The sequence below is a fragment of the Condylostylus longicornis genome, unplaced genomic scaffold (genome assembly GCF_029603195.1).
Source record: "Condylostylus longicornis isolate FDR11 unplaced genomic scaffold, ASM2960319v2 ptg000027l, whole genome shotgun sequence".
Classification (NCBI taxonomy): Eukaryota; Metazoa; Arthropoda; class Insecta; order Diptera; family Dolichopodidae; genus Condylostylus; species Condylostylus longicornis.
The window spans coordinates 1,051,339-1,074,846 of record NW_026577996.1 but is presented as its reverse complement, the minus strand read 5'-3'; the positions used below and the strand labels follow the sequence as shown (position 1 = coordinate 1,074,846).

Sequence of the window (23,508 nt, the reverse complement as noted above, 5' to 3'; positions counted from 1 at the left end):
GTCACGGTTTAATTGAAATATTGAGTTCTTTCTATATAATATAAATGCAAAAATGTTCAAATTGCTTTATTCCGTTTTATTAGGCGTACTTGTTTGCTCTCATATGGTATGGCGAAAGCAGGTTTATGTTTAACTACAATTAAATAAAGTATATGTATTATTTTTTAGAAATCAAAAGTGTGGGGTGACGGAGATGTTACAGCTTCGGTTCGATCATATATTAATCGGGTTAATAATAAAATGTTTCTATTATATGAAGAAATTCATCGTCTAACATTTAATAAACATCAATATGAATATCTGGGTGATCTAGATGTAATTGGAAGAACTATTGATGAAATTGCTTCATTAACAAAAGAAGCGCAAACATTTAATTTGGGTGACGTTAAAGATCCCGAATTAAAATCAGCCCTTCTAAATCTACAGAAATCATCTTATTTATATATACTGGGCGGTGATGAATATAATAATCTAATGCAAATTTTGGATACAATGATGATGCCAGCAATTCGGCGAGGTTTATGTGAATATAATAATTTTCATAATTGTGATCTCGCATATATACCAGACATTAAGCAAATGATTGCAAGTAATTCATATAATTCCGAACAATTATTATATTATTGGACACAATGGCGGGAAGAAATTGAAAAAAAATCAAGACCACAATTCCCAAAATTTATTGATTTATATAAACAGGCTGCTGTAGAAACAGGTATGTTTTAATTCCGTTGTACTCCGCTGTATCCTCATTTTTAATTTGCGAATTTTAGGTGTGACACCTGTTGAATTTTTATATAATTATTATGGTGGTGATACAAGCATAATTGACAATATGAAGCACGTTATGAATGATTTAATGTCATTTTATGAAGAATTTCATGCGTATGTACGGCATGAACTGAGTGAAATATTTGGTAAAGATATTGTTTCAAAAACAGGTCCGATACCAGATCATATTTTCCAAGTTATATCAATGCAAGCTTGGAAAAAAGATAGTATTTTGCCACAACCTTATCCAGACCAAAGATTACCGAACTTAAAAGCTGGCTTACAGAATCAAAATGTTAACCCAACAAAAATGATAAACATTATAGAACAATATTACACATCAATGGGTTTAAGTTCTATTCCCAGGTATGATTTAAAAGTTGAAATACGAAAACTAACTTAAACTTACTAAATTTCCCTCTTTTTCTTTTTGTAGAAATATTAGATCAAATTTTAAGAAAAAAAGTGATAATGAATTACGATCAGAATGTAAAGCTGAAATTTATGATGAAACACCAAATATAAGAATGGAATATTGCCCACAAGTTAATATCAAGAAATTTTTACAAATGCATGGTTACATGGGCCGTGTTCATTACGCTTATGAAAAACGCGACCTACCATTCCATTTCTTTAGTTCATATAAATTTGAAGATGCAGTAGGTGAAGCTCTAATATTATCTGCGTCATCACCATCACATTTAACAAACCTTGGAATTGTTGAAGACTCCACATACACACCAGAATTGGAAATGAATCGTCTATTCAGAATGGTTAAATATTCTGAAATAAATGATATTTCAAATTAAAATATTAATAAAAAATTTGTTATTTCAGGGGGTTCATACCATTTTTAATATACCAAAATATTATGTCCATGTAAAATTAATTGAAGATATACTTAATGGTACTACAACTACTGATAATATTAATGTACATTACTGGAAATTAATGGAACAGTATGCAGGAGTTGAACCACCAATCAATCGTAATATTGAAGCTCTTGATTTACCATATAAATTTTTTGAAGATTTAAAAGCAAACCGTTTAGTAACGTAAACTTTAATTTAAGTTATTTGTTTCATAATAAAAATTATTACTTTTGTGGAAATTTTTCAGAAAATTTGTGTCTGAAATTCTTGGATATCAATTTTATGAATCATTATGTATAATAGCTGGAAAATATGGTTTCTACGCACAAGATAAACCATTACATGATTGTAATTTGGAAGGACATAATGAAGTTGGACGTAGTCTAAAAAATATGATGAAATTAGGATCAAAAAAACGATGGCGAGAAGTATTAAATGTTGTTAATGGAAATAATAATGGTTTATCAGCACAAGGTTTATTGCATTATTATTCACCATTAAGAAGCTGGTTGCAACAGCAAATTCAAATAAAGAAAATTAATATTGGATGGACGCCAAGTGAAAAAGGTCAGAATTATTAATTTAATTGCGTTTACGTTCATTCAATGTTATCGTAATTATTATTTACCATTGATTGTTTTGCATTCGATTTTTCACGACAATTTATTGTTTTTCTAAAGAAATATTTAAAACATTAATTTTCTGACAATTTTCCAGCTGTAAATTTGAGGCTCTCTACTCCAAGATGAGATTCGAAACATTAAAATATCAGACTTTAAGACGCTATGACTTAACACATGATTTCTATTGTTCGAAATAAAGTAAATATCCATTTTGACTTTATGTTGTTTTATTATCTGATTATTAGCAGAAAATTGATGTAGCTTTTGGTAACAAAATAAGATTCGTATACTGTAAGTAAAAACTTAGAAGAAGGAGAACTTATATGAGAAATAGAAGGTTCTCTCCTCTAAATTTTTCCTGATAAGTACTTAAACACAAAAAAGAATTTTTTTTGGTTCTGTCGGTAATTAAACCGTCATTGGTGTGGCCTTATAACTTATGTGTAATAATTTACTGCACTTAAGTCATCAATAATAAGACTATAATACAGCTTATTGAAAATGCACAGCCTTTTAAAATATTCCGAGCTATATATGCACTTAATGTGTTTAATTTTCCATAATTTTTTTTTATTAATTAATTAAAAAAAGTTGTTGCGCCCTGGTTTCATATGTGTTAGCTGAAATAAAAATAAAATAGAAATATTGGAATAAAACTGTAAAAATAAAATAGAAATATTGGAAATATTGGACATACTAATAAAATTGCAATAGGTTTTTAAACAAAAGGTTTGAATTATTTTAGTAATTTCACTTTTTCTTATCCTAAACAAAAACAACAATTTCAGTCGGTTGGAGAATACAAAAACCTTTATCGTTTTTCATTTTTGCACGAATAAGAAATGATTTTGTAGCATTATTTTGTTGCCGTTAAAATATAGCTTATTTACTCTGGTGCCGTGCAAATTAAAAAGAATTTGTTTGTTTCTGTTTTCAAAAACTACCTTTTAAAAAAGCTTAAATTAAAAACAAAGATTTAGAAGTTATGCTTAACAAATTGAATAAAGTTCATTTTGCAAGATGAGTTTTTCATTTTTTTTTTACATTTCAAAATTTTTCTTCAATTCCTTTGTAGAATAATTGCATATTTTGAGGATCTACCTTATACTCATATTCCGTTCATATATAAAATAATATATAAGATTTTATTTCGTTTATTATATTCTTTTGACACCATGTAATCATGTCACCGTAAATCATACATTTTAAACCTTGGAAACTGGAAATATAAGCCAATCGATGAGAGTTTGAAAAAAATCTGGCAAGTAAATAAATTGAAACATCATTTGTGGACTCTAAGGGCAACTCTAACTTCTAATATTATAGGTCTCTATAAATTTTGTTAAAACTTTTTCTTAAGATCCTAATCTTTCACAGGCTTTTCAGGCTTAAAGTGTCTAAGCGAAAATAACACACAGTTCTGAGTATAATATAGAATTTCGATAAAAAGTTAATTTCAATATTTAATTTGAAAATAGAGTTTATTGAAACGTGAACTTTGAAACTGGGCATCAAGCATTTCTACATTGACTTTTGTTTACTTTTTTAATTTTTAAAAATGCATTTTTTTTATTAGTCGAATTCATTAATATTTTGATCATAGATGCAACATAAATATTGTATATTTTTTTATTGATTGTTAAAAAAACTGATTGGTGCAACAGATACCATGGTAGAAATATTAATAAAATAGAAATATTAACAGACATGTACATAATATTGTAACATGATTTTCAAGAAGAATTTTGAAGTTATAAAAAAGTGACATAAATTTTTCTAAATATAAATCTATTAAATTATAGTTTACAATTAAATATTTCTACAACATTTAATTATACAACAATATTTATAAAAATCTTAAATTAAAATAATTTTCATACACAAAGTATTTGTTCAGAAAAAATTCTTGATAATACTGAAAACATATCAAAACAAACGCAACAGTTCTTACAGATTAAATCACAATCTACATATAATAATTTACTTACGTTATAATATACACAAGCCCATTAATAATTCTAATTTGACAAACCATATATATTACTTCTATAAGCACACATAGAACTTACATGTACATATTTGCTTTATTTCAAAATTTTCTTTTTTTAATTTTTATAGTGCAATTTATAGCGATCGCAGGGAGCTCCAAACCACCTTTTCTTATCTAAAATAAAATTTAATAATTAATATTTATATTGACATACTTATGTACATATGTACGTACAAAAAATGTATATGGGTCACTGTGTCTAAAATCTAAGGTCAGCAGGCTATCTTAGAAAACATTTGTTAAGTCTCAGTACTTTTTTATTTTGATATTAAGTAAAACATTAGAAAACTACATACAATCAAATAATTATGTTAACCGAATTTAGAAATTATTTGCATTTTAAAAAATTATAGTTTCTAAGTAACCTTCATTTACAAAATAACTATGCTATGCTACTCTCAAGTAGTGATGGGAACATTTCAATGTCCATTATCGAGTTCTTCGAATTGTTACAAAAAAAATTAATATTTTTTGATTTTCGAATGAAAAACATTGAATTTAATTTTTTTGTTAAGAAAGCTTTATTCTTTAATAAGTGTGTCTACCAAATTGATAAGTGTAAATAAATTTTGTAATTTTCTCATGTTTATGTAATTATTGAGGTTAGGCTCCCCAACTGTTCACTGTTTTCTCAAAATACTTACATATGTCAAAATTTTTGTTTTCATAAGTGCAAAACATCCATTTATTTTATATATTATACAAAAGTCTAGTTATTTGTCTATACATGTATTATTTTATTTATATATATTATTTACATATTTATTGTAAAACAAAATTTTCGCGAATTACCATACTCTATTAATTAGAAAACACATGATAATTCAACAGCATATGCTTAGTTTTTCATTGATATTTCATTATTGAAAAACTACAGTAACAACATTGTTTTTTACAAAAATTGGAACAGCAATCTCGATTTTTTCGTTGCGCCGTATTAGTTTTAACCTCCGCAGTTATTATTCTGGAATAGAATACCACGTAGCATATTACTTCTCAGTTACACGTTTAAACTGCATTTTTAAAATTTGGTGTAAAAATTTTCCGTTTTCTTTAGAGATGGTGCTGCGAACTTTTTATTGCAGCAAAAATGGATACCCTTGGAACTTATTGTTAATAAATTATTGATTACAATTTTGATAACATAAATCTATCTTAATACGAATTAATCCTTTCGCTGTGAACAAAAAAATGAAAATTTTAGTGACAAAGTTGTTTTAGATTTAATATGCATACATAAATTAATTGCAAATTGGAAAATTAATATAATATTAAGAATAAATTTGATCGATTTTACATGCAGGAAATTTTTTTATAAAACAAAATCATATTAATTTTTGAGGTTTAAAAAGTTATATAATAAATTAAAAGTGAACTTTAAAAATTTGTTATAATTTTATTCAAAATATTATCAAATTTGAAATTAAAATTACATAAGAGTTAGGAAGAGATGATAATATGAAGTTGTCATGAACTTTGATTGTATATTTTATTTTCAATTTAAAATAATTCTTAAATTTTTATGTATAACACGAGAAATTAATTATTAAATTTAATTTTATATTTTGTTTTCAAAATTATTCCTATGACAAGATAAGCGTTTCCAAAAAATTAATTTAGTTTTTTTTGTTACCCTTTAGAGACAATACAAAAACAAAATCGCCTTTTAGATGTTATTCATTAGCTTCAAACCAGTTCTATTTTAATTTTGTTATTATAAAAATAGAATGCATTTGAAAATATCATCTCAAACAAAAAAAAGAAAAAGCATCTAATCATAGGTTAATTCTTGAGAAATAGCGCGATTTTTTATTTAAATTTAATTTTTGATTTTGTCAAATGTACATTATTGTTAGAGAAAATTTAATACAGCATTCCAATAAGCAAATTTACTAATAAATATACTTGATAAATTGTAAAATAGTGCGATTTGGACCTTGCTTTTAACGAAAAATATGCATAAGAATGTAGAATTTGTGGAATAAACTACTTATTAAATTTTTCATAATTATAATATAAATTGAGAAAAAAAAGCATGGCTATGCTCTATTATTGCAGACAGCAAATTATTGACAATTATTATATGTATTTTAAAATGCTTAATTCATAATAAGGTATTCATTTGTACCATATGTTTTCACTCCCATTCTAATCATTATTCATATTATAATTAATGTGTTTGTTTTTACTTATTTGAGGAACATAGCTGCCATAATTCATCATTGTATAATCAAGCGCTTAATGGACGAAGACAACTTGTACAGTTGATTACATGTTATAATCACAATGTAATTTGTATGTAATAGAAAATAAATCACCAAATAAATCTCTCAACAATACCTGTGTTTGCGCGACGATTTTTGGCTCAATGAATGATATACTCTTTATTCTTCTTGCCAAAGAGTTTTGCAGACAAACAGGCATAACAATGCTCATGATGTCAAACGCAAACTCCTTGAAGTGAATTAGTTGGTTCGCCTTAGTGAATTAGTTGGTTCCATTGGTGATGAGCACCAATGAACGCGCGCAGTTATGTTTCGTACTTAATAGTAGAGACGTATAATTTTGGAATGGAATGAAATACCAAAAAAAAAATAAGTTCATCACTTTCACATGAGGCGATGAACGATGAGAGCGTCTTACGAGCACCAATGAACGCGCGCAGTTATGTTTCATACTTAAAAGTAGTGACGTATAATTTTGGAATGGAATGAAATACCAAAAAAAAAATAAGTTCATCACTTTCACATGAGGCGATGAACGATGAGAGCGTCTTACGAGCACCAATGAACGCGCGTAGTTATGTTTCATACTTAAAAGTAGTGACGTATAATTTTGGAATGGAATGAAATACCAAAAAAAAATAAGTTCATCACTTTCACATGAGGCGATGAACGATGAGAGCGTCTTACGAGCACCAATGAACGCGCGCAGTTATGTTTCATACTTAAAAGTAGTGACGTATAATTTTGGAATGGAATGAAATACCAAAAAAAAAATAAGTTCATCACTTTCACATGAGGCGATGAACGATGAGAGCGTCTTACGAGCACCAATGAACGCGCGCAGTTATGTTTCATACTTAAAAGTAGTGACGTATAATTTTGGAATGGAATGAAATACCAAAAAAAAAATAAGTTCATCACTTTCACATGAGGCGATGAACGATGAGAGCGTCTTTAAAAAAAGGTCCTCCTAATGCGACGTATCAATGAATTCGCCTTAATCTTATATTGCGACATTAAAGTGACTGACTAACTGGCTGACACTTAAATTGTCACACTTGTATATTTAATTATTACATAATTAAAATTAAATAATAAAAGGCAAGAACTGTATTTTATATAGCTTTAGAGTAACTATTTGGTAAAGATTATCTTGTATAAAAGCAAAATAAAATTTTGTTTTTATTTTTCTACACCGACAGAATACAACATAAAAAACTACACCGTACTTTAATAAAATAACAAAAACTTGTTTTAAATCTTCGAAAAGTTTTTGCAAAACAAAAAAAAATAAAAACAATTAATTTTTTTGCAAAAACGTTGTTTTTTTTCTTCGTGTTTTTATTACCAAAAGTTGCCGGCTCATGTTAGTTTTTGTTGCTTTTGTTTTTTACTTTGTATCAATCACACTACTTCAATAAATAGAAATGTCAATCATAATGATAAAAAAAATTTATAATAATCACCCAAAAAAAACTTTTAAAATGAAATTAAGAGATTCTATGATGTTAATTAAAATGTCGTGTGCTCAAGAGAAAATCGTTTTAAGTTTAAAATATGCAATTTTTGGGAATTTGTGAAGTTTTTTAAAAATGTTCTCAAGCATTTAAAATGTTATGTAAATTATCCATTTTTAACTAATATAAATATTCAAACTAATACATATGTACGAATACTGCAAACTAACAAACATATGTACATAATACTGCAAAAAAAACTAGGTCTGTCCAAAATAAAATTCTCCTATGAAAATTCGCGATAGTTTAAAAAAATGAGAATAAAACATGTGGAAACGGAATTTACTCATTTACTTGAGTTTATCTTGAACAAGATTGCATAAAAAAAACTGGAACCTAAAGAAATTCTGAATATTGATATAACAAAAACATGAGTATATGTCAGCCATGTTTCGAACCAATAATTTTTACCTTCTATATTTTTGCCTGCAAAAAATTATTGAATAAGTGAAAAGAATCACGTGACATATATTTCTCAATTTATGTACCTTGAAGTCGATTTCAAGCGTTCTTCGAGATCATATAAACGCTATTGATTTCAAGTTTTCAACTCAAGTCGATCCGAAACTGTTAGTTTCGATTTTGAAAGGTTACAAATGACAAATTATTATATATTGCTTGTGAAATCAAATCGATTTCAAGTGTGTAATATTATATCAACGTGTACAATGTAATATGTATATACAGATTAAAATTTCAAGTCAAGTACTCAATTCGACATATGTATGTATAAACGAAGTCATTTTTCTTTATATTGCGTGATTTCCTTGGATCTTGAACAGTTTTCTTTGAAGTTTATTAGATAGAGTTAATATGTGCATCATGTACTATTGTCAAAATTAGATTTGATCATCAGCCTATCATATAATGTATATATACCCATGTATGTACATAAAAGTTTGTGTAATATATGTAATATCATTTTCTAATAACATATTAATCAAAGTAGGTAAACAAAAACAAAAGGGTTACAAGTTCAATTCAAATTGATATTAAATCTTTTTTTTATTTAAAATAAATAAAAACATTGATGAAAACAGCAGCGAAAACTCATTTAATAAACGGTAAATACATATAAAACTAAGTATGTTTGTTTATACTCTTATATGTGTTTGATTTAGTCAAAGCGGTTTTTCCCACAAATTCAAGTTTTCGAAATATGACATTTTTAGATGCAAATGAAAAAGTAATTACTATTAAATATTATTTTTATTTTAACTACAATTAAAAATAAAAAAAGTGAACATTATCTATTGTTTTTAAAAAAAAAATGATCTCATGTTCGGCCTCAAATTATCAGGTACTTAAATTGATTTCTACTAATTTGAATAAACTTTTTCCCTATTTTTGTTTTTATTTTTGAATTTTACTCAAGAAATGAATTTACTTTTTAACTCCTTTAAGGAACAAATTTTATTCTTAGTCTTGCCTTTGATAGGTAAAGAAGTTTTTATTAAAAGTCTTCAAAATGTTAAAATCGACAATATTAATTTTGTGCCTTTGTGCTGCCACATTGGTAAGTTATAATTATTACTTTGATTACTTTTTTTATTCTTTTAAAATTTAAGAATATTCGGGACTTATGAAATTTTAATTTAAATTATAAAACACAATTTGTGCAATAATTATTTATTTAGACAAGATCTAAGAGCTTTAATACTTTAAGGTTTTGTATGGGTTCAGTTTTATATTAGAAATTATATAATATGTACAATGTATAATTACATATATATATGGAATAACTATTATTATTATGTAAAATATTAAAAAAAAATTACATATAATTTTCTTAAAGTTATATAATTTTTTTTTTCTTTAATACCCGGTATTTTTTATTTAACCCTATGATTTTTTTTGTAATTTCAAAAATAATTGTTTGATTTTTGTTATCGGCATCTAAAGTTAAGGATAGACCGAATTATTGTTCAATTAACACCGCAGTATTAATTGATTCAATAAATTATTTAAAAAATCTAAAAATACATTTTAGATTTATATAACACTATGTTCAGAATTAGTCACAATTCTTGAAATTTAAATACAATGATTTTGATTTTTTCTCATACAGCTTTTGATCATCGTTATTATTTGTGAGAATTTTGAATAGTAAAAAATTTTGCAAATGTTATTATTAGTTTTTTAATATTAAAGGGGTTATTGTTTTACAGTCAATTTAATTTTATTCAACTAATATTTCAACTGATATATTTATTTTCAGTTGGCTATGCCAGCACTGGATGAATCATCAGCTAAAAAATTTATTGAAGAGTCTAGTGATAAATTTTTAGAACTTTACAATGACATCGCTACTACTGTTTTTGAATTGGAAAGTTTAGTTGAAGATGACAGTGAAGAAAGTACTAAGAGCCCAACAAAAGCTTCAGCTGAAAATGAAATTTCTGATTCATCATCAAGTGATTGGACATCTAGTGAAGAAACTGGTTTCTTAGCATTTTTCTTCATTTTAGCATCAATTGGAAAACTTCAAGAAGCCGTTGAAAATATTACAACATTATCTGATGAAGCTTATAAATTTCCAATAGATCAATATAGTGATGAAGAAATTATAACTGGTATTTTAAAATTGAAAACAATGCCAGGACTTCTTGCATTAGGGGATGATTACACAACTTGGTCAGAAGATGATTTCGATGATTACTTAAAACATGAAAACTTCTGTAAATTCAAGGACGCTGAAAAAAAATGTAAATCAAAATATGGAGAACTTGCTAAAATTTTAAAATCTACAGATGATCCAGAAGAGCTTTTATATTATTGGAAAGAATGGCGTGAAAGAAACTCACCAGAGGCTATTAAAAAACTAAAAACTTTGGTTGATTTATATAAAAAACTTGGAGAGAAATTTGGTAAATCACCAAAATATGCTTGGTTTAGTGAATATTTAGATGAACACTTCGGTGAAGATATGGAGAAGGTTGTTAAAGATTTGGAACCTTTGTATAAAGAAATACATGCATATATTAGACATATTTTACATGAGAAATTTGGTGATAAAGTACCTGAAAGTGGATTAATTCCACATCATTTCTATGAATTGGCACAGGCTCAAGCTTGGAAACCTGATTCAATTATTGCAAAAGATTTCAAAGATGTTAAATTACCAGTCGAAAACAATTTCAAAGAAACCGCCAAAGAAGTACTTGATCTTGCTAGTAACTTTATGACCTCATTAGGATTATCAGAATTACCAGAGTAAGTTTTTTTAGGCGCAAGTATTTCTATTTAATTTAGTATTTAGAACTGCAGAAGTGAAAGAAAAATCGTTGACTCTCGTCTAATAAACGATTACAGTATTTGTGATAAAAATCAGCAACTTAATATAAATTTAATAGATTAATTTGGATATTACTTTAAAACGCAAATGAAAAGTTAATTTTATTTTGTAGAAATTATTGGACTGATTATGTCAAAGAAGTAAAGAAGAAGGGAGATGACTGCAGTCCTGAAATTTATGATGGCGGTAATGCAACATACTTAAAATATTGCAGTGAAGTTAATATTAAGAGATTCTTCCAAATGCACGGTTATGCTGCCAGAATTTATTATGCCAATGAACACAAAAATCTTGCATTCGCTTACTCAGAACCCTATAACTTACAACTCGCCACTGGTGAAGCCGTTATTTTATCTGCAACAACACCAAAATATTTACACGAAATTGGACATAAAGATGTTGATACTTTACCAGAAGTTGAAGACATGAATCGTTTATATAGAATGGTAAAGAAATTAAAATTTTTTAATATATATTAGCAATTGAAAGTTTCGTTGGGAACGTTCATTTTCAAAAATTGGAATTAACTTATATATTTTCTTTTAGGGTGTACATACTCTCTTAACCGTTCCAGAATATTTCGTTCATGTTAAAGTTATTGCTGATGTCTTAGATGGTACAGTTGCATTTGAGGATTTGAATAAACATTACTGGGATTTAATGAAACAATATGTTGGAGTTGCACCACCAGTTGAAAGAAATGCTGAGAATTTAGATTTCCCTCAGAAATTCTACAATAAAATTGAAAGCAATCAACAATCAATGTGAGTTTTTAAATAAAATTTTTACAATCTACATAATCAAATATATTATATATGAATTAAAATTTATAAACATTTTTTTCCCAGTAAATTCGTATCCGAAGTTATTGGTTATCAAATCTATAAGACATTATGCGAAAAGAAAGGTGATTATGTTAAAGGCGATAAGACCCTTCAATTACATAACTGCAACTTCCATAAGAGCAAAGAAGCTGGTGCACTTCTTAAACATATGATGCAATTGGGTTCTAAGAAACCATGGAAGAAAACTTTAGCTGCTGTTACTGGTGATGAAACTGGTATGAAAGCTGATGGTATGTTAGAATATTTCGAACCATTGCAAAATTGGCTTCATACTAAGAATACAGAAGCTGGCGTAAAAGCTGGATGGTAAAAATTTCGGTAAACTAAGAATAAATTTCTGTTTTTTGTTTCGGAATTGTTTTGTTTCTTAAATATACATATATGACATTTTTTTATATATCATCAGAGTTTTATTATTACTAGACTACGTAATTTTTTTTTTTTTTTTTTTTAATATCATAGGTTTGTTGTGGCTATTACTATTTATTATATAGAGTAGTGAGGGAATAAAAGTGAATATCGAGAAGAGGTGGTTCCACTTTATTAAAAATGTGAAATGCGATATTTCATTTTATCGAAAAGCTAATCAAAATATTATTCTTAAAATTTAAAAAATTTTTTTATTATTTCTACCAATTGATTTTTATTCATCTAGAGTCCCACTAGTGTCATTCTCATTCTCTTTCACAATGCGAGTTTTCAAATTAAGATTTTTGGTTGCAAGAGTTTACTCACTTCATTTTTCAAATTTACTGGCCTCTAATACCTGTTTCTTACTAAACATTAATATCAAATCTTCAAATTTATACGAAAATTTACTAAATAATATTAGTAAAACTGTGTAGGATATTTATAAAAAGAAAACATGGGTGTTTATAAAGATTAATTCTTGTATTGATTATTTGATGATTATAAAAATTTACTCAAAAATTATTTTATGAAATCTTTTATCAAATTTACCACTACATAACAAAGTACAAAATAACCATTATTATAAAAGTTTATACCACTTCAATGAATGTTATAAATTATAAACTATCACCCAAAACACATTGTATCGAAAATTGAATGGTTAAGTACATTTTTTTTTCTCTCATTCTTTGTATTGTGTTTCCGTATGAATGGAATTTGTAATGAAGGTTTATGATTTTACCCAGATAAAAAATATTATGCATGTATGAATGTCAATACTATTATATATCTATGTAAGGTTCTCGATGCGTTTAGATGATTTTATTAAATGACGTAATAAATTTGAAAATCGATTGAGAATAATAATGTTCGATTTTGAATGTCAGATCGGGAAATGTTTTAATTAACCAATAGTTCTTAACACATTTCCGTCAAAATTGGAAAAAAATTTGCTTATTAATTTTACTCTTTTCTCCCTCCCGTTCTTCTGTTCCCTTCCTTCTGTTCATACATATACAGCTAGAAGCTAATTTTTACTTGCTAAGTTTTATAAACGCGATTTTAAGATTGGTACATCTTTGCCACACATTGTGTCGAAATTTCCTCCAAGTTATTTTAGCCTTTCATCACGAAATATTTTTATACGTAATATATTTTGTACAAACTTACATCACATTACGTATATGGTGTGATATTATGTTTATCATAAGAGATACTTAAAGTTGTAGATGATGTTTTCTCTGTGAAAGCATGAAAACCTTTTATGAAATAGTAAAGAATATAAAATGAAATATCACATTTTATGTTTCTAAATGATTTATGTATATCTAGTGTGTGGAATATAGTGTTAGTAATGGTATATAAAATGATCATTGGTACACAAAAAAAAAAGAAAAAAAACAAATTGACTTTGTCATTGTTGGTTTCTTTTAAAAGGTTTTTTGGTCTTTTATAATATCTGTATTGGGTTTTTCATTTATGAAATATATACATATATGTATGTATGCATTGCATGTTTGTGTGTACATATATTCCTATTTTAAAAAAATTAGGAATTTTGTAAAAATTGGGATTATTTGAATTTGGAATTTAATTGAAAGCTCTTTAAGGAGAAAAATATTAAAGTAAAAAGCAAAAATTAAAATGAAATAAACAGAAAATTGGGTTTTCTCATTCGGAAGACATTCAAAGAAGTCGCTACATATAAAAAAGTAAATTTTAATATTTATTGAAATTCAAAATTAAAATATTTTCTGAACTTATTATAATACTTTTAGCTGTCACTTACGCAGTAGCAGAACTTAATTTCAAGTCGAGGTAGGAAAAATTGAAAAAGTTTGGAAAAAACATCAGATTTAACTGATATTATTTCACTTGAAGTGAAGAAATAATGTTAATCTTACAAAAATATTGTTCTTAGCCCTAGTGAAACCTCTGTGTGAGTTAGCAAGCGTTCTAAAAATAAATGGACAATGTAACCTTTTAGTCTATTGAAGAAATTAATTTATTTCTTCGGTTGTTTTAAGAAAAATCAATACACTTTGGGGATTGGAGCAGGAAGCACACAAAATACATACGTAAATATTTTCTGGGAGGCAAAAAAATATTTACCCATATACATATACCCATACCATGCGTCTCTGCAGGATTTTTCATAAAAAAGAAATTGATTGATTGTTTAATTTATTGATGTGCCGAACATTTTATACAGACCATTGTGGACACAAGAAAAAAAATTAAAAAATACAAACATAAATTTTTCAAGGAAGAGCACAGTTCGAATATGAAGTCATCCATTTTTTAAAAATCATAAATTTTTTTAGGAAAAAAATATTTCCTGTTCTATTTTTCATTCTTTTTTTTAACGAAGCAACAAAGAAATTTAATATGATTAACATATTCTGAAATTTATTCCTCCACAATTCAGTTATAGCAATATCTTACATCTCAGATCTCAAATTTTAAAGGAATTTTAAAGATTTAAGCTGATTTTAAACGAAATTAATTATTTTATAAAGTTTTTGTATTTTACAGAACTCAAAATTCTTTCGATATCGCACATTGTGCTTCTTAATTATTAAAACAAAAATACTTCGATCAGTCTTGTCCCATGAACCATCACAACTATTAAGATTAACGAAAGAACTGTTAAACAAAATGAACAAAAATTTCAGATCTTCCAAAATATTTTCCACAATCACAACTAATTTGATATGAAAATATTTTTAAATTTTAATTCAATTTAAAATGGCTTATGAGAATTTCATGAAATTTTATTTCTTCATTTAGATTCAAAAAAATAGCAATTGAAAACTTGATATTCTTTTTCCAAATGAAATTTAAGGACAATATTGTTAATAACAGTCAATCATTACAGTTTTTATATAAAAGCGTTAAATGCTCTGTTTACTCTGCAAAATTTTCCCAGAAGTCTAAAAAGTAGAAAAATTGTAAATATTTTTAATTTTTTTTTTGTATTTTGTGTTTAAAATTTTAATAAAATACCACAACAAACATTACTAATACCTAAAGGTACGCAAAACAAAAAAAAAGGTAAATTTTTTTTTAATAAAAACAATTTTGAATTTACTTTTTTATTAACATTACATGTGTAAATGTGTACGTACGTATTATATGTATCTAGAAAAAGAACTACATACATGTATTGCCTATAAACACACATTTTTACATAAAATCCTTGAGGGCTTTTAGAAACTAATAATATAAAATCGTAAAATCAAAATTCAATAAGTGAAAAAAAAATCAAAGAAAAGTAAAAATTCTTTGCCTCTCTTATGCATAAAGCGCTTAAAATTGTATTGAGTTCATAATTTTTACCTTTCAAAAATAAAATTTCCCAGTAATAAGATATTTTTCAATTCACTTTAGTTATTTAAAGCACTTAAGTATATAAAATAAAACATTTACATACATTTATACCGTGCACATACCATATGTATATATACATAAGTTACCTACCCTAACCAAATATTAAGAATGTAAAACAATAATGTCTTATATATGAAAATGTAAAAAAATAAATTTTCTTTTCTCTCTTAAAAAAACAAAAAAAAAAACGGAATAAAAACAACAAAATCTAAAATTCATTTTTCTCTTATTATGCTTCCTTTATTTTCTTCAAAGACAGAAGAATTTTTCTTTTCACAGTGGTAACGGTAAAGTTGAATGTTAAAACAAGAAAGAAAATCTAATCATTTTTCTTCTTAACTGTTTATTATCATTATGTACCATTAAAGAACCAATACAGTGTTAGAAATAATACGTGTAATAATATTATAAATGTTGTGTTTATAAACACTTATGTATATACGCATACATATCTCCGTTCCCCGTATAAATATGTGCTTTTGCAATTCAAAACGAAAACGCAGTAATTTACAGAAGATTATTTTCAAAAAATGGAAAAAATTTGAAAATTATACCTCCACTATTTTTTTTGGACTATTTGATAACATTATCTTATAGGATTGTGTATTTTCTAAAAATAAACTTCTTAAAACCATCATAACATTTTTATTATAAACGGAAAACAGTGAACTTTTAATAGAAATAATAACTATTTTTCAATTATTTTTAAAAACACCATAACAATTTCTTTCAATCACTATGTGTTTTTAGCTTAACTTCGACTATTTTTTAGTTTTTACATCAATAACAATATTAAAATTATTTCGCACTCAAATTCATATTCTCATTGTCATATAATTTTGTAAAATTGAGTACTTTATTTTGTCATTTACTATGTTTTGATTTTTGACAGCTAAATGCTATATATGAAACATATTTATGGAGCGTGTGTAAAAAACCAACAAACAAAAAAAAATCAAAATTTTGAGGAAACAAAACAAGGAAAAATTACTTTTGCCCACCTGTTATTTAATTTTTGTATATTATAAGTGTCATGTACAAAAATATTTTTACAAACAAGCATACAAGAGTAATGAAAATTATTAATAAAAATAAATGCAAGATTTAACGAAAAAAAAATTGCTGGCTATAGAGCATAAATTTTTTGAATTTAAGAATGATGTTAAAATTCTGCAAATTTTGCAAATTTTGCAATTATTACACGTATTTTTGATTGACTAAGAAAATCAATCACAGGCTAAGCAAATGTCTGGGATTTTTAATCTCTTAACAATGAACAAGAGGAACAGCTTAACTTTGACATTTTTAATAATTTTATGACTTTGAAACCACGTAAATAATTTTAATATTCTTTAGACGTAGATAGATAAGAACACAATTTTTCAACTGTTAAGTTGCATGACTTTTTTTTGAAGTTTTTCACATCACTTTTCCCTCAGCGCGGTCAGTCTTTAATTTTTACTCTTTGCTTCATTTAGTTTTTGCTTTCTCCGCCTAAATGTATGCGTTACTAAAGTAACGTATAATACGTACGTAAAACACATACGTTTCTTATACTCGTAATTATGGTATTAATGAAAATTAATGAAAATAAAACAGCAAAGGAATTTTGGACATATTACTTTCTTTATGTATTACTTTACATAAACAACTGATTTTATCTTATAGTTTACCTAAATATATAATTTAAAGTTAAATTATTACACATGAAAATAGTTAAAAACAATTTCTTAAATAAAATTTTCAAAATCTAAACATTTACTGTTATAACAATTTTAATACTCAATATAATTATTAATGTTTGTACACTCATACATACCTATATGTTGTTAATATACAATCCACACAGATTTTATTCGGTTTAGCGTATATAAGAGAGAAAAAAGAAAAAATATTGGTTTATAACAAAATATTTTAATAAGGATTAAAATTCATTTTGATACCTTTGTGGTCCTTTTAATATTTTATCATATTTAAAACTATAATATATAAAAAAATAATGTAAATAATAAGAATAACTAGTAAAATAATTACAAGTAAGTATAGTAAAACAAGAGGCACATATGCATATATATGCAAAGGATATTTAAAAAAAAAATTATTTAAAAATATAAATAAAATAAAAAAAAGGATTTTTTTTTATTTAAATTTCTCATATTTTTCTTCCTTTTCGTTTTTGTTTGCTTGTTCTTCCTTGGTTAAAAAACTTTAGTATTCAAAATTTATAGGTACTTTAATATTAAATATAAGTACAAGACACTTGAAAACATAAAAAGTTTATATTTACATTGAAACTTATTTAAGAATATATATACATACATACAAATATATAAACAATGTATATATGTGTGTGTGTGTTTATAAAATATAGTTATTGTTTTATATAAGGGCAAATTATTGTACGTTAAAATTCTTTAATATAGCAACAATTATTATATTATGCCGCAAGTTAAAATGTACGGTTTGGTTGGAAAACTTATTAATATTTTACTATGTATGTGCTTCTATGTATTATATTATTTATTTTAAAAAATTTCCTTTGATTACATTTAACATATTTATACCATATTCAACCTTGATTCAAAGAAAATCGAATTGAAATTAAAATTAATTTAACCTTTTTCTTTATTTTTAATTTATTCATTTTTTCTCCCTCCTCAACCGTATACTTAATATTTCTTTAATTCATTTTCGGCAATATTTAAACATTATTCATATAATGTTATATACAATTACTTATATATGTTTAGGTACTTGATATTTATGTACTTAATATACACACTATTTTTTATGTATTTTATGTACATATATGCAAAAACCATTTTATTTGCTTACACATCACTATTTTTAAAATTAAATATATTTTTATGTATATGCATTGAAATACACAATACATATTATACGTACTCGTATATATACATATACTTATGGAACGCATAATTTTACATATGTGTACATTTTAATGATAGCATAAAACTAAAACAAAAAAGAATAAAAAATAAAAATGAAAACAAAAACAACAAGTACAAATATTTGCCCTATATTTTAATATAGGGTTTTTTTAAAGTTTTTTATAATTCCATGAAAATTCTTTGTGTCCTATTAAAGTTTTTCTATATTCTCTTGTTTGTTTTTGTTTTTCATGGTTTTTAAATCCTTTCGTAGAAATTCATAAAAATTAAAAAACCGAAAACAAAGAAAATTATATGAAGAAAATAAAAAAAAATAAATCCTCAACATGTGTTTTGTTTTCTCAAAAACCGAAAAAAAAAATAAAAAAGCAAAAATTTCAAAAACAAAAAAGTTTTATGTTTCTTCTCCTTTCTCTGATTTTTCTAAAAGCTATATTTGTATACATTACGAGTATCTATGAAGGATTTAATAACGGAATGAAAGCTTTTAACCTATATGATTTTACGTATTGTACGTATTTTACGCTTTCACATCGCATACATAAAAAACAAAAACATGTACATACATACATACATAAAAAAACTATTCACTCATTCGTCATCTGACCCACAGAATAAATTGCTCATTAATATCCGAATGTACTTTTATAACAATAGTACTGAAAAATAAATAAAACTTCTCTCAAATACGAGTGATAATATTTTGAGTGCATTTCTGTTCAAACTTTATGTTATGTTAGTTATGCTAATATTTATTTGAATATTTACTTATACAATAGGAATGGTGATACAAAATCAATTTTAACTAATGTAAATAAAAATCAAATATAGATATATATACGAGTATGTATGCATTTTGAAATTGAACAGAGCAAAGCAAAGCAATGAATAATAATTAGGCTCTTAATTTCCGTGTTATTATTTTTAAATACCTATGCCAAATAAAATTTCCTTGTAGTCGTTTACATATTTAACGAAATCTAGAATCAAATTTGATGAAAGTTTACAGAGTAAATTAATTATCGCCACACAATTTTAAATTAAATTTAAAAATCTTGCAGAAAGTCCTTTTGTTGTACGATAAAGTTTGAACTCAAACTTTTTTCCTTTAATTGTTTACAAGTAAACAATTGGACGCTACCCAACCTTTCACACCAGCGCTTGAACGACTATTAATGACAAACAGGACTGTAGGAAGGCAGCATTTACTTTACCGACCGTAGAGTGAGGTGAGAATTGAAACATTTTAACCATTTAAAATGCCGGGAGTAGATGAGGTATACCCAATGCTTCTGCAACGGGGGCTGAAACTGGTGTTTTTGCATCTTATACGAATATTAAGGGACAGTCTGACCATCGGATTTATGGCCTGAGAGGTATTAATACCCAACATGGACAAGAAGACTTGACGACCAAGTCACTTTGACTAAGTAAGACGACCAAGGCCAATCAATGTCACGTCGTATCTATTGAAAGCTATGAAAAAAATAGTAGATAAGCATATTGACACGTCGGTCTTGCTAGATAGATCACTAAGTGGGGATCAGCATATATACCAGGCGGGTAAATCTACGGTGAGCGCTTTGTGTCAACTGACGGGTGTAAGTACGGGTCTAAGTAGGACGTTTGAAGATGGAGAAACAACGCATTGTGCATTGTGAGATATTAAGGGTGTCGGCAACACTTTGCATGATGCGATAGGTTATGGTGAGTAGGAGTTTGGGCGACACAACTTTGTTATGGATAGTTGACATAATGACTACAAGCGCAGCACAGGATAAAGTGAACTTAAAACCATTAGAATACGCGTAACCAGGAGATGTCCACATCTCGTTCCATTTGATTTAGATCCTAGTCGTGGATGGCTTCTTGAGCGAACAACATAGCCAGAGCATCGACGCGCAGGTCTATATTGATGACATAGTTATCATGGCCAAGGGCAAATTGGAGAGCCTCCTTTACGACATTGTGCAAAGGGCTCTGTGAATGATCCAAGAGTGATACCCTTCCCTAAACAAAAGTTCAATCACCTGTGTGCGATCCGTGTATACGGTGAGAATGTGGAAAATAAGAATGAAGTAAATTATTTAGTTATTTTTAGGAGGATAGTGAGCTTGAAGTTGAGAGTAAGCTGATATAGATGACTACTAATGTATAAATTAAAACAACATAATTTGACATATTGTTTACCGCCATTCAGCTTCTAAATTACTTTAATATGCTTTCATACATCACATCACAATTAACATTTCATTAATTTTATATGCATAGGTACACTAACAAACATTTTAATTATTTCGTACAGGTTTGTATGTAAATATCATGCAGAAAATGGGAATATCATAAACTTAGCAGCATGCGACTTTATTTATTATTTATTATTTCCAAAGGAGAACAGAATTTTCTCATTTTATATACACACACATACAATATATATATAGTTACCTATGTAAACTTTAAAGAAGAACGTACACAAAATTTAAATGAATAAGGATTGAAATGGAATAAAGCTTTTGTAAAATCGAAAAAAAAGGAAGAAGAAAAGTTAGGGGAATTTTTTTTTATTCAACAGTGCTTCAACATAAAAAAAAAAATTTCACAAGAGGATAAAGAAGGAAAGAAAATATGCAATGCATAAAAGTTTTTTTTTGTTTTGTTTTTTCTTGTTGTGTTTCTATGTTTGCGTTTTTGTAATGAAAAGGACTTTTTTTTTGTTGCTTCTTTAATTTTTCATTTATTTTATTTTTTTTCTGAAACAATTACGTCAATTCCCGAACAAGAAAATATTTAGTAACCGACAAACTTTCTAATGGACAAGAAGTCCCCTGTAAATTGAAAAACGTTTCATACGGACTCATTTTAATTATTAATAGTATTAAAATATATATACATACATTCTTACACATAAATGTGTAATATTAACACATATATTTAGTACATAAAATAATATATATATATATATATATATTTATGTATATAAATAAAACGTACATTTAAATAAGAAATTGTGTACATATGAAATAAATTTTATAAAATATTTAACATTTAATCGCTACACATACCTGTAATTCTCGTTTTTTTTTCGTTTTTTTAAAAGGATATAAAAAATTATAATAAATATATAAAAGGATAAAATTATGTATATAAAATATAATTATAAATTGTTCTGAATTTCAAGTTTTTACTTTTAAATTCAATAAAATAATTATAATTATTAAATAAAAAAAAAATTAAAATGGGGGAAAAATAATAAAATAAATGGAAGAAAAATTAATAAAATTATAAAATGTAATGAATTTAGTTAATGTTATAAAAATATTAAAATTGTAATTATAATTAATTAATATATTAGAAAAATATTATACACATAAAATAGTATCAGAAATATAAAAAAAAATTTAAATCAAAAATTGAATATATAAGAATATATAAAATATTTATGTAAATGTGTAAGTTAATTGTATTATAAATTATTATAAATACATAGTTGATGTTTTCAATTCAAAATAATTGAATTTGAAAATTAATTTTAATATCATTTTAATCTACACTATATTATACACATATGGTGTATGTATGTATGTAAATGAGTGAATATAAATATATATATATATATGTATATAAAAAATTTAAATATATAAATACCTATTAAATTTTTCTTTATTTAAAAAAAATATCAAATATAAATGAAAAATAATGCAAAAAAGGAAAAATAAAATAAAATGAAGAAAAAAAGCTTTAACAGTAAAAATATAACAGTAAAAACCCATTTCGTATAGGTTAAAGGTGAAGAAAATAAAAAAAAATTATAATATTTTCCATATTTTGTCTTTTTTCACTTTCTTATTTTTGTTCTTTTTTCCTCCACATTTTAAAGTGCAATATGGGAAAATTTATGTAACAAATTAATTAAAATACACACACCATATATATATATATATATACCTATATACAGCATGGTATATAAAGTAAATATCTTTCACATTTAGAGGGGTTCTAAGGATTATTACTTGAATTAAATGGTTAAAAATAGAATTTAAATTGTTAAAAAGATACGAAAAAGATTAAATTAAAAAAAATTAAATTAAATACAGTTAAGAGAATTTAAATAATTTAGGAAAATTTGAGTTTAATATTCAAAAAGAAAATGTTTAAAAAACTCTCTTCTCAAATAAAGCGTTATGGACATGTAACTCGGTAGTTCTTTAAATTTAAAGAAAATATTTACGTAGTTATTTAAAAAAATTAATTATAAATAAAAAAAAATATTGCATAAAAATAAATAAAACAAGAAAATATTAGGGAATTTAAAAAATATTTTGTATAAAATTATTAAATTATTTAATTCCAAAAATTACTAACTATAAGAATTAATAATGTATAATAAAATTAAATAAAGAAAATAATTTTGAAAAATTAAATAAAAATTAAAATAAAAAGCATTTTTAAAATGTGCTCACAATTATAAAGCGTACTAATTTTCTAAAAAAGATTAAAAATAAAATTAGTATTAAAAATTATAAATAAAATTGTTTAAAATTAAATTATGTAATATAATTGAAAATATTAAAAGAAAATAAAAATATTTATATACGAT

The 23,508-nt window shown here is 25.5% G+C and overlaps 2 protein-coding genes across 2 annotated transcripts; both read left to right on the top strand.

Moving 5' to 3' along the window:
- LOC129607402 (angiotensin-converting enzyme-like) lies at positions 1 to 2,479 on the top strand. Its single transcript, XM_055518400.1, has 7 exons — positions 1 to 106; positions 169 to 715; positions 774 to 1,137; positions 1,208 to 1,544; positions 1,609 to 1,826; positions 1,891 to 2,210; positions 2,361 to 2,479. Exons 1-7 carry the CDS (start codon positions 53 to 55, stop codon positions 2,390 to 2,392), a joined length of 1,872 nt encoding a protein of 623 aa, XP_055374375.1. The 5' UTR covers positions 1 to 52; the 3' UTR covers positions 2,393 to 2,479.
- Positions 2,480 to 9,448: 6,969 nt separating this feature from the next.
- Positions 9,449 to 12,595, top strand: LOC129607401 (angiotensin-converting enzyme-like). The gene is made up of 5 exons (XM_055518399.1): positions 9,449 to 9,574; positions 10,277 to 11,271; positions 11,466 to 11,799; positions 11,900 to 12,117; positions 12,202 to 12,595. The coding sequence occupies exons 1-5, from the start codon at positions 9,527 to 9,529 to the stop codon at positions 12,506 to 12,508; spliced, it is 1,902 nt and encodes a 633-aa protein (XP_055374374.1). The 5' UTR covers positions 9,449 to 9,526; the 3' UTR covers positions 12,509 to 12,595.
- Positions 12,596 to 23,508: the final 10,913 nt, after the last annotated feature.

Bases quoted from the DNA above. Each gene is read 5' to 3' on its own strand.
- LOC129607402 (XM_055518400.1), top strand. From the start codon at position 53: ATGTTCAAATTGCTTTATTCCGTTTTATTAGGCGTACTTGTTTGCTCT. The intron at 1,138-1,207 runs GTATGATTTAAA...TTCTTTTTGTAG, and splicing joins GGTTTAAGTTCTATTCCCAG to AAATATTAGATCAAATTTTA. The intron at 2,211-2,360 runs GTCAGAATTATT...ACAATTTTCCAG, and splicing joins ATGGACGCCAAGTGAAAAAG to CTGTAAATTTGAGGCTCTCT.
- LOC129607401 (XM_055518399.1), top strand. From the start codon at position 9,527: ATGTTAAAATCGACAATATTAATTTTGTGCCTTTGTGCTGCCACATTG. The intron at 9,575-10,276 runs GTAAGTTATAAT...ATTTATTTTCAG, and splicing joins GCCTTTGTGCTGCCACATTG to TTGGCTATGCCAGCACTGGA. The intron at 11,272-11,465 runs GTAAGTTTTTTT...TTTATTTTGTAG, and splicing joins GGATTATCAGAATTACCAGA to AAATTATTGGACTGATTATG.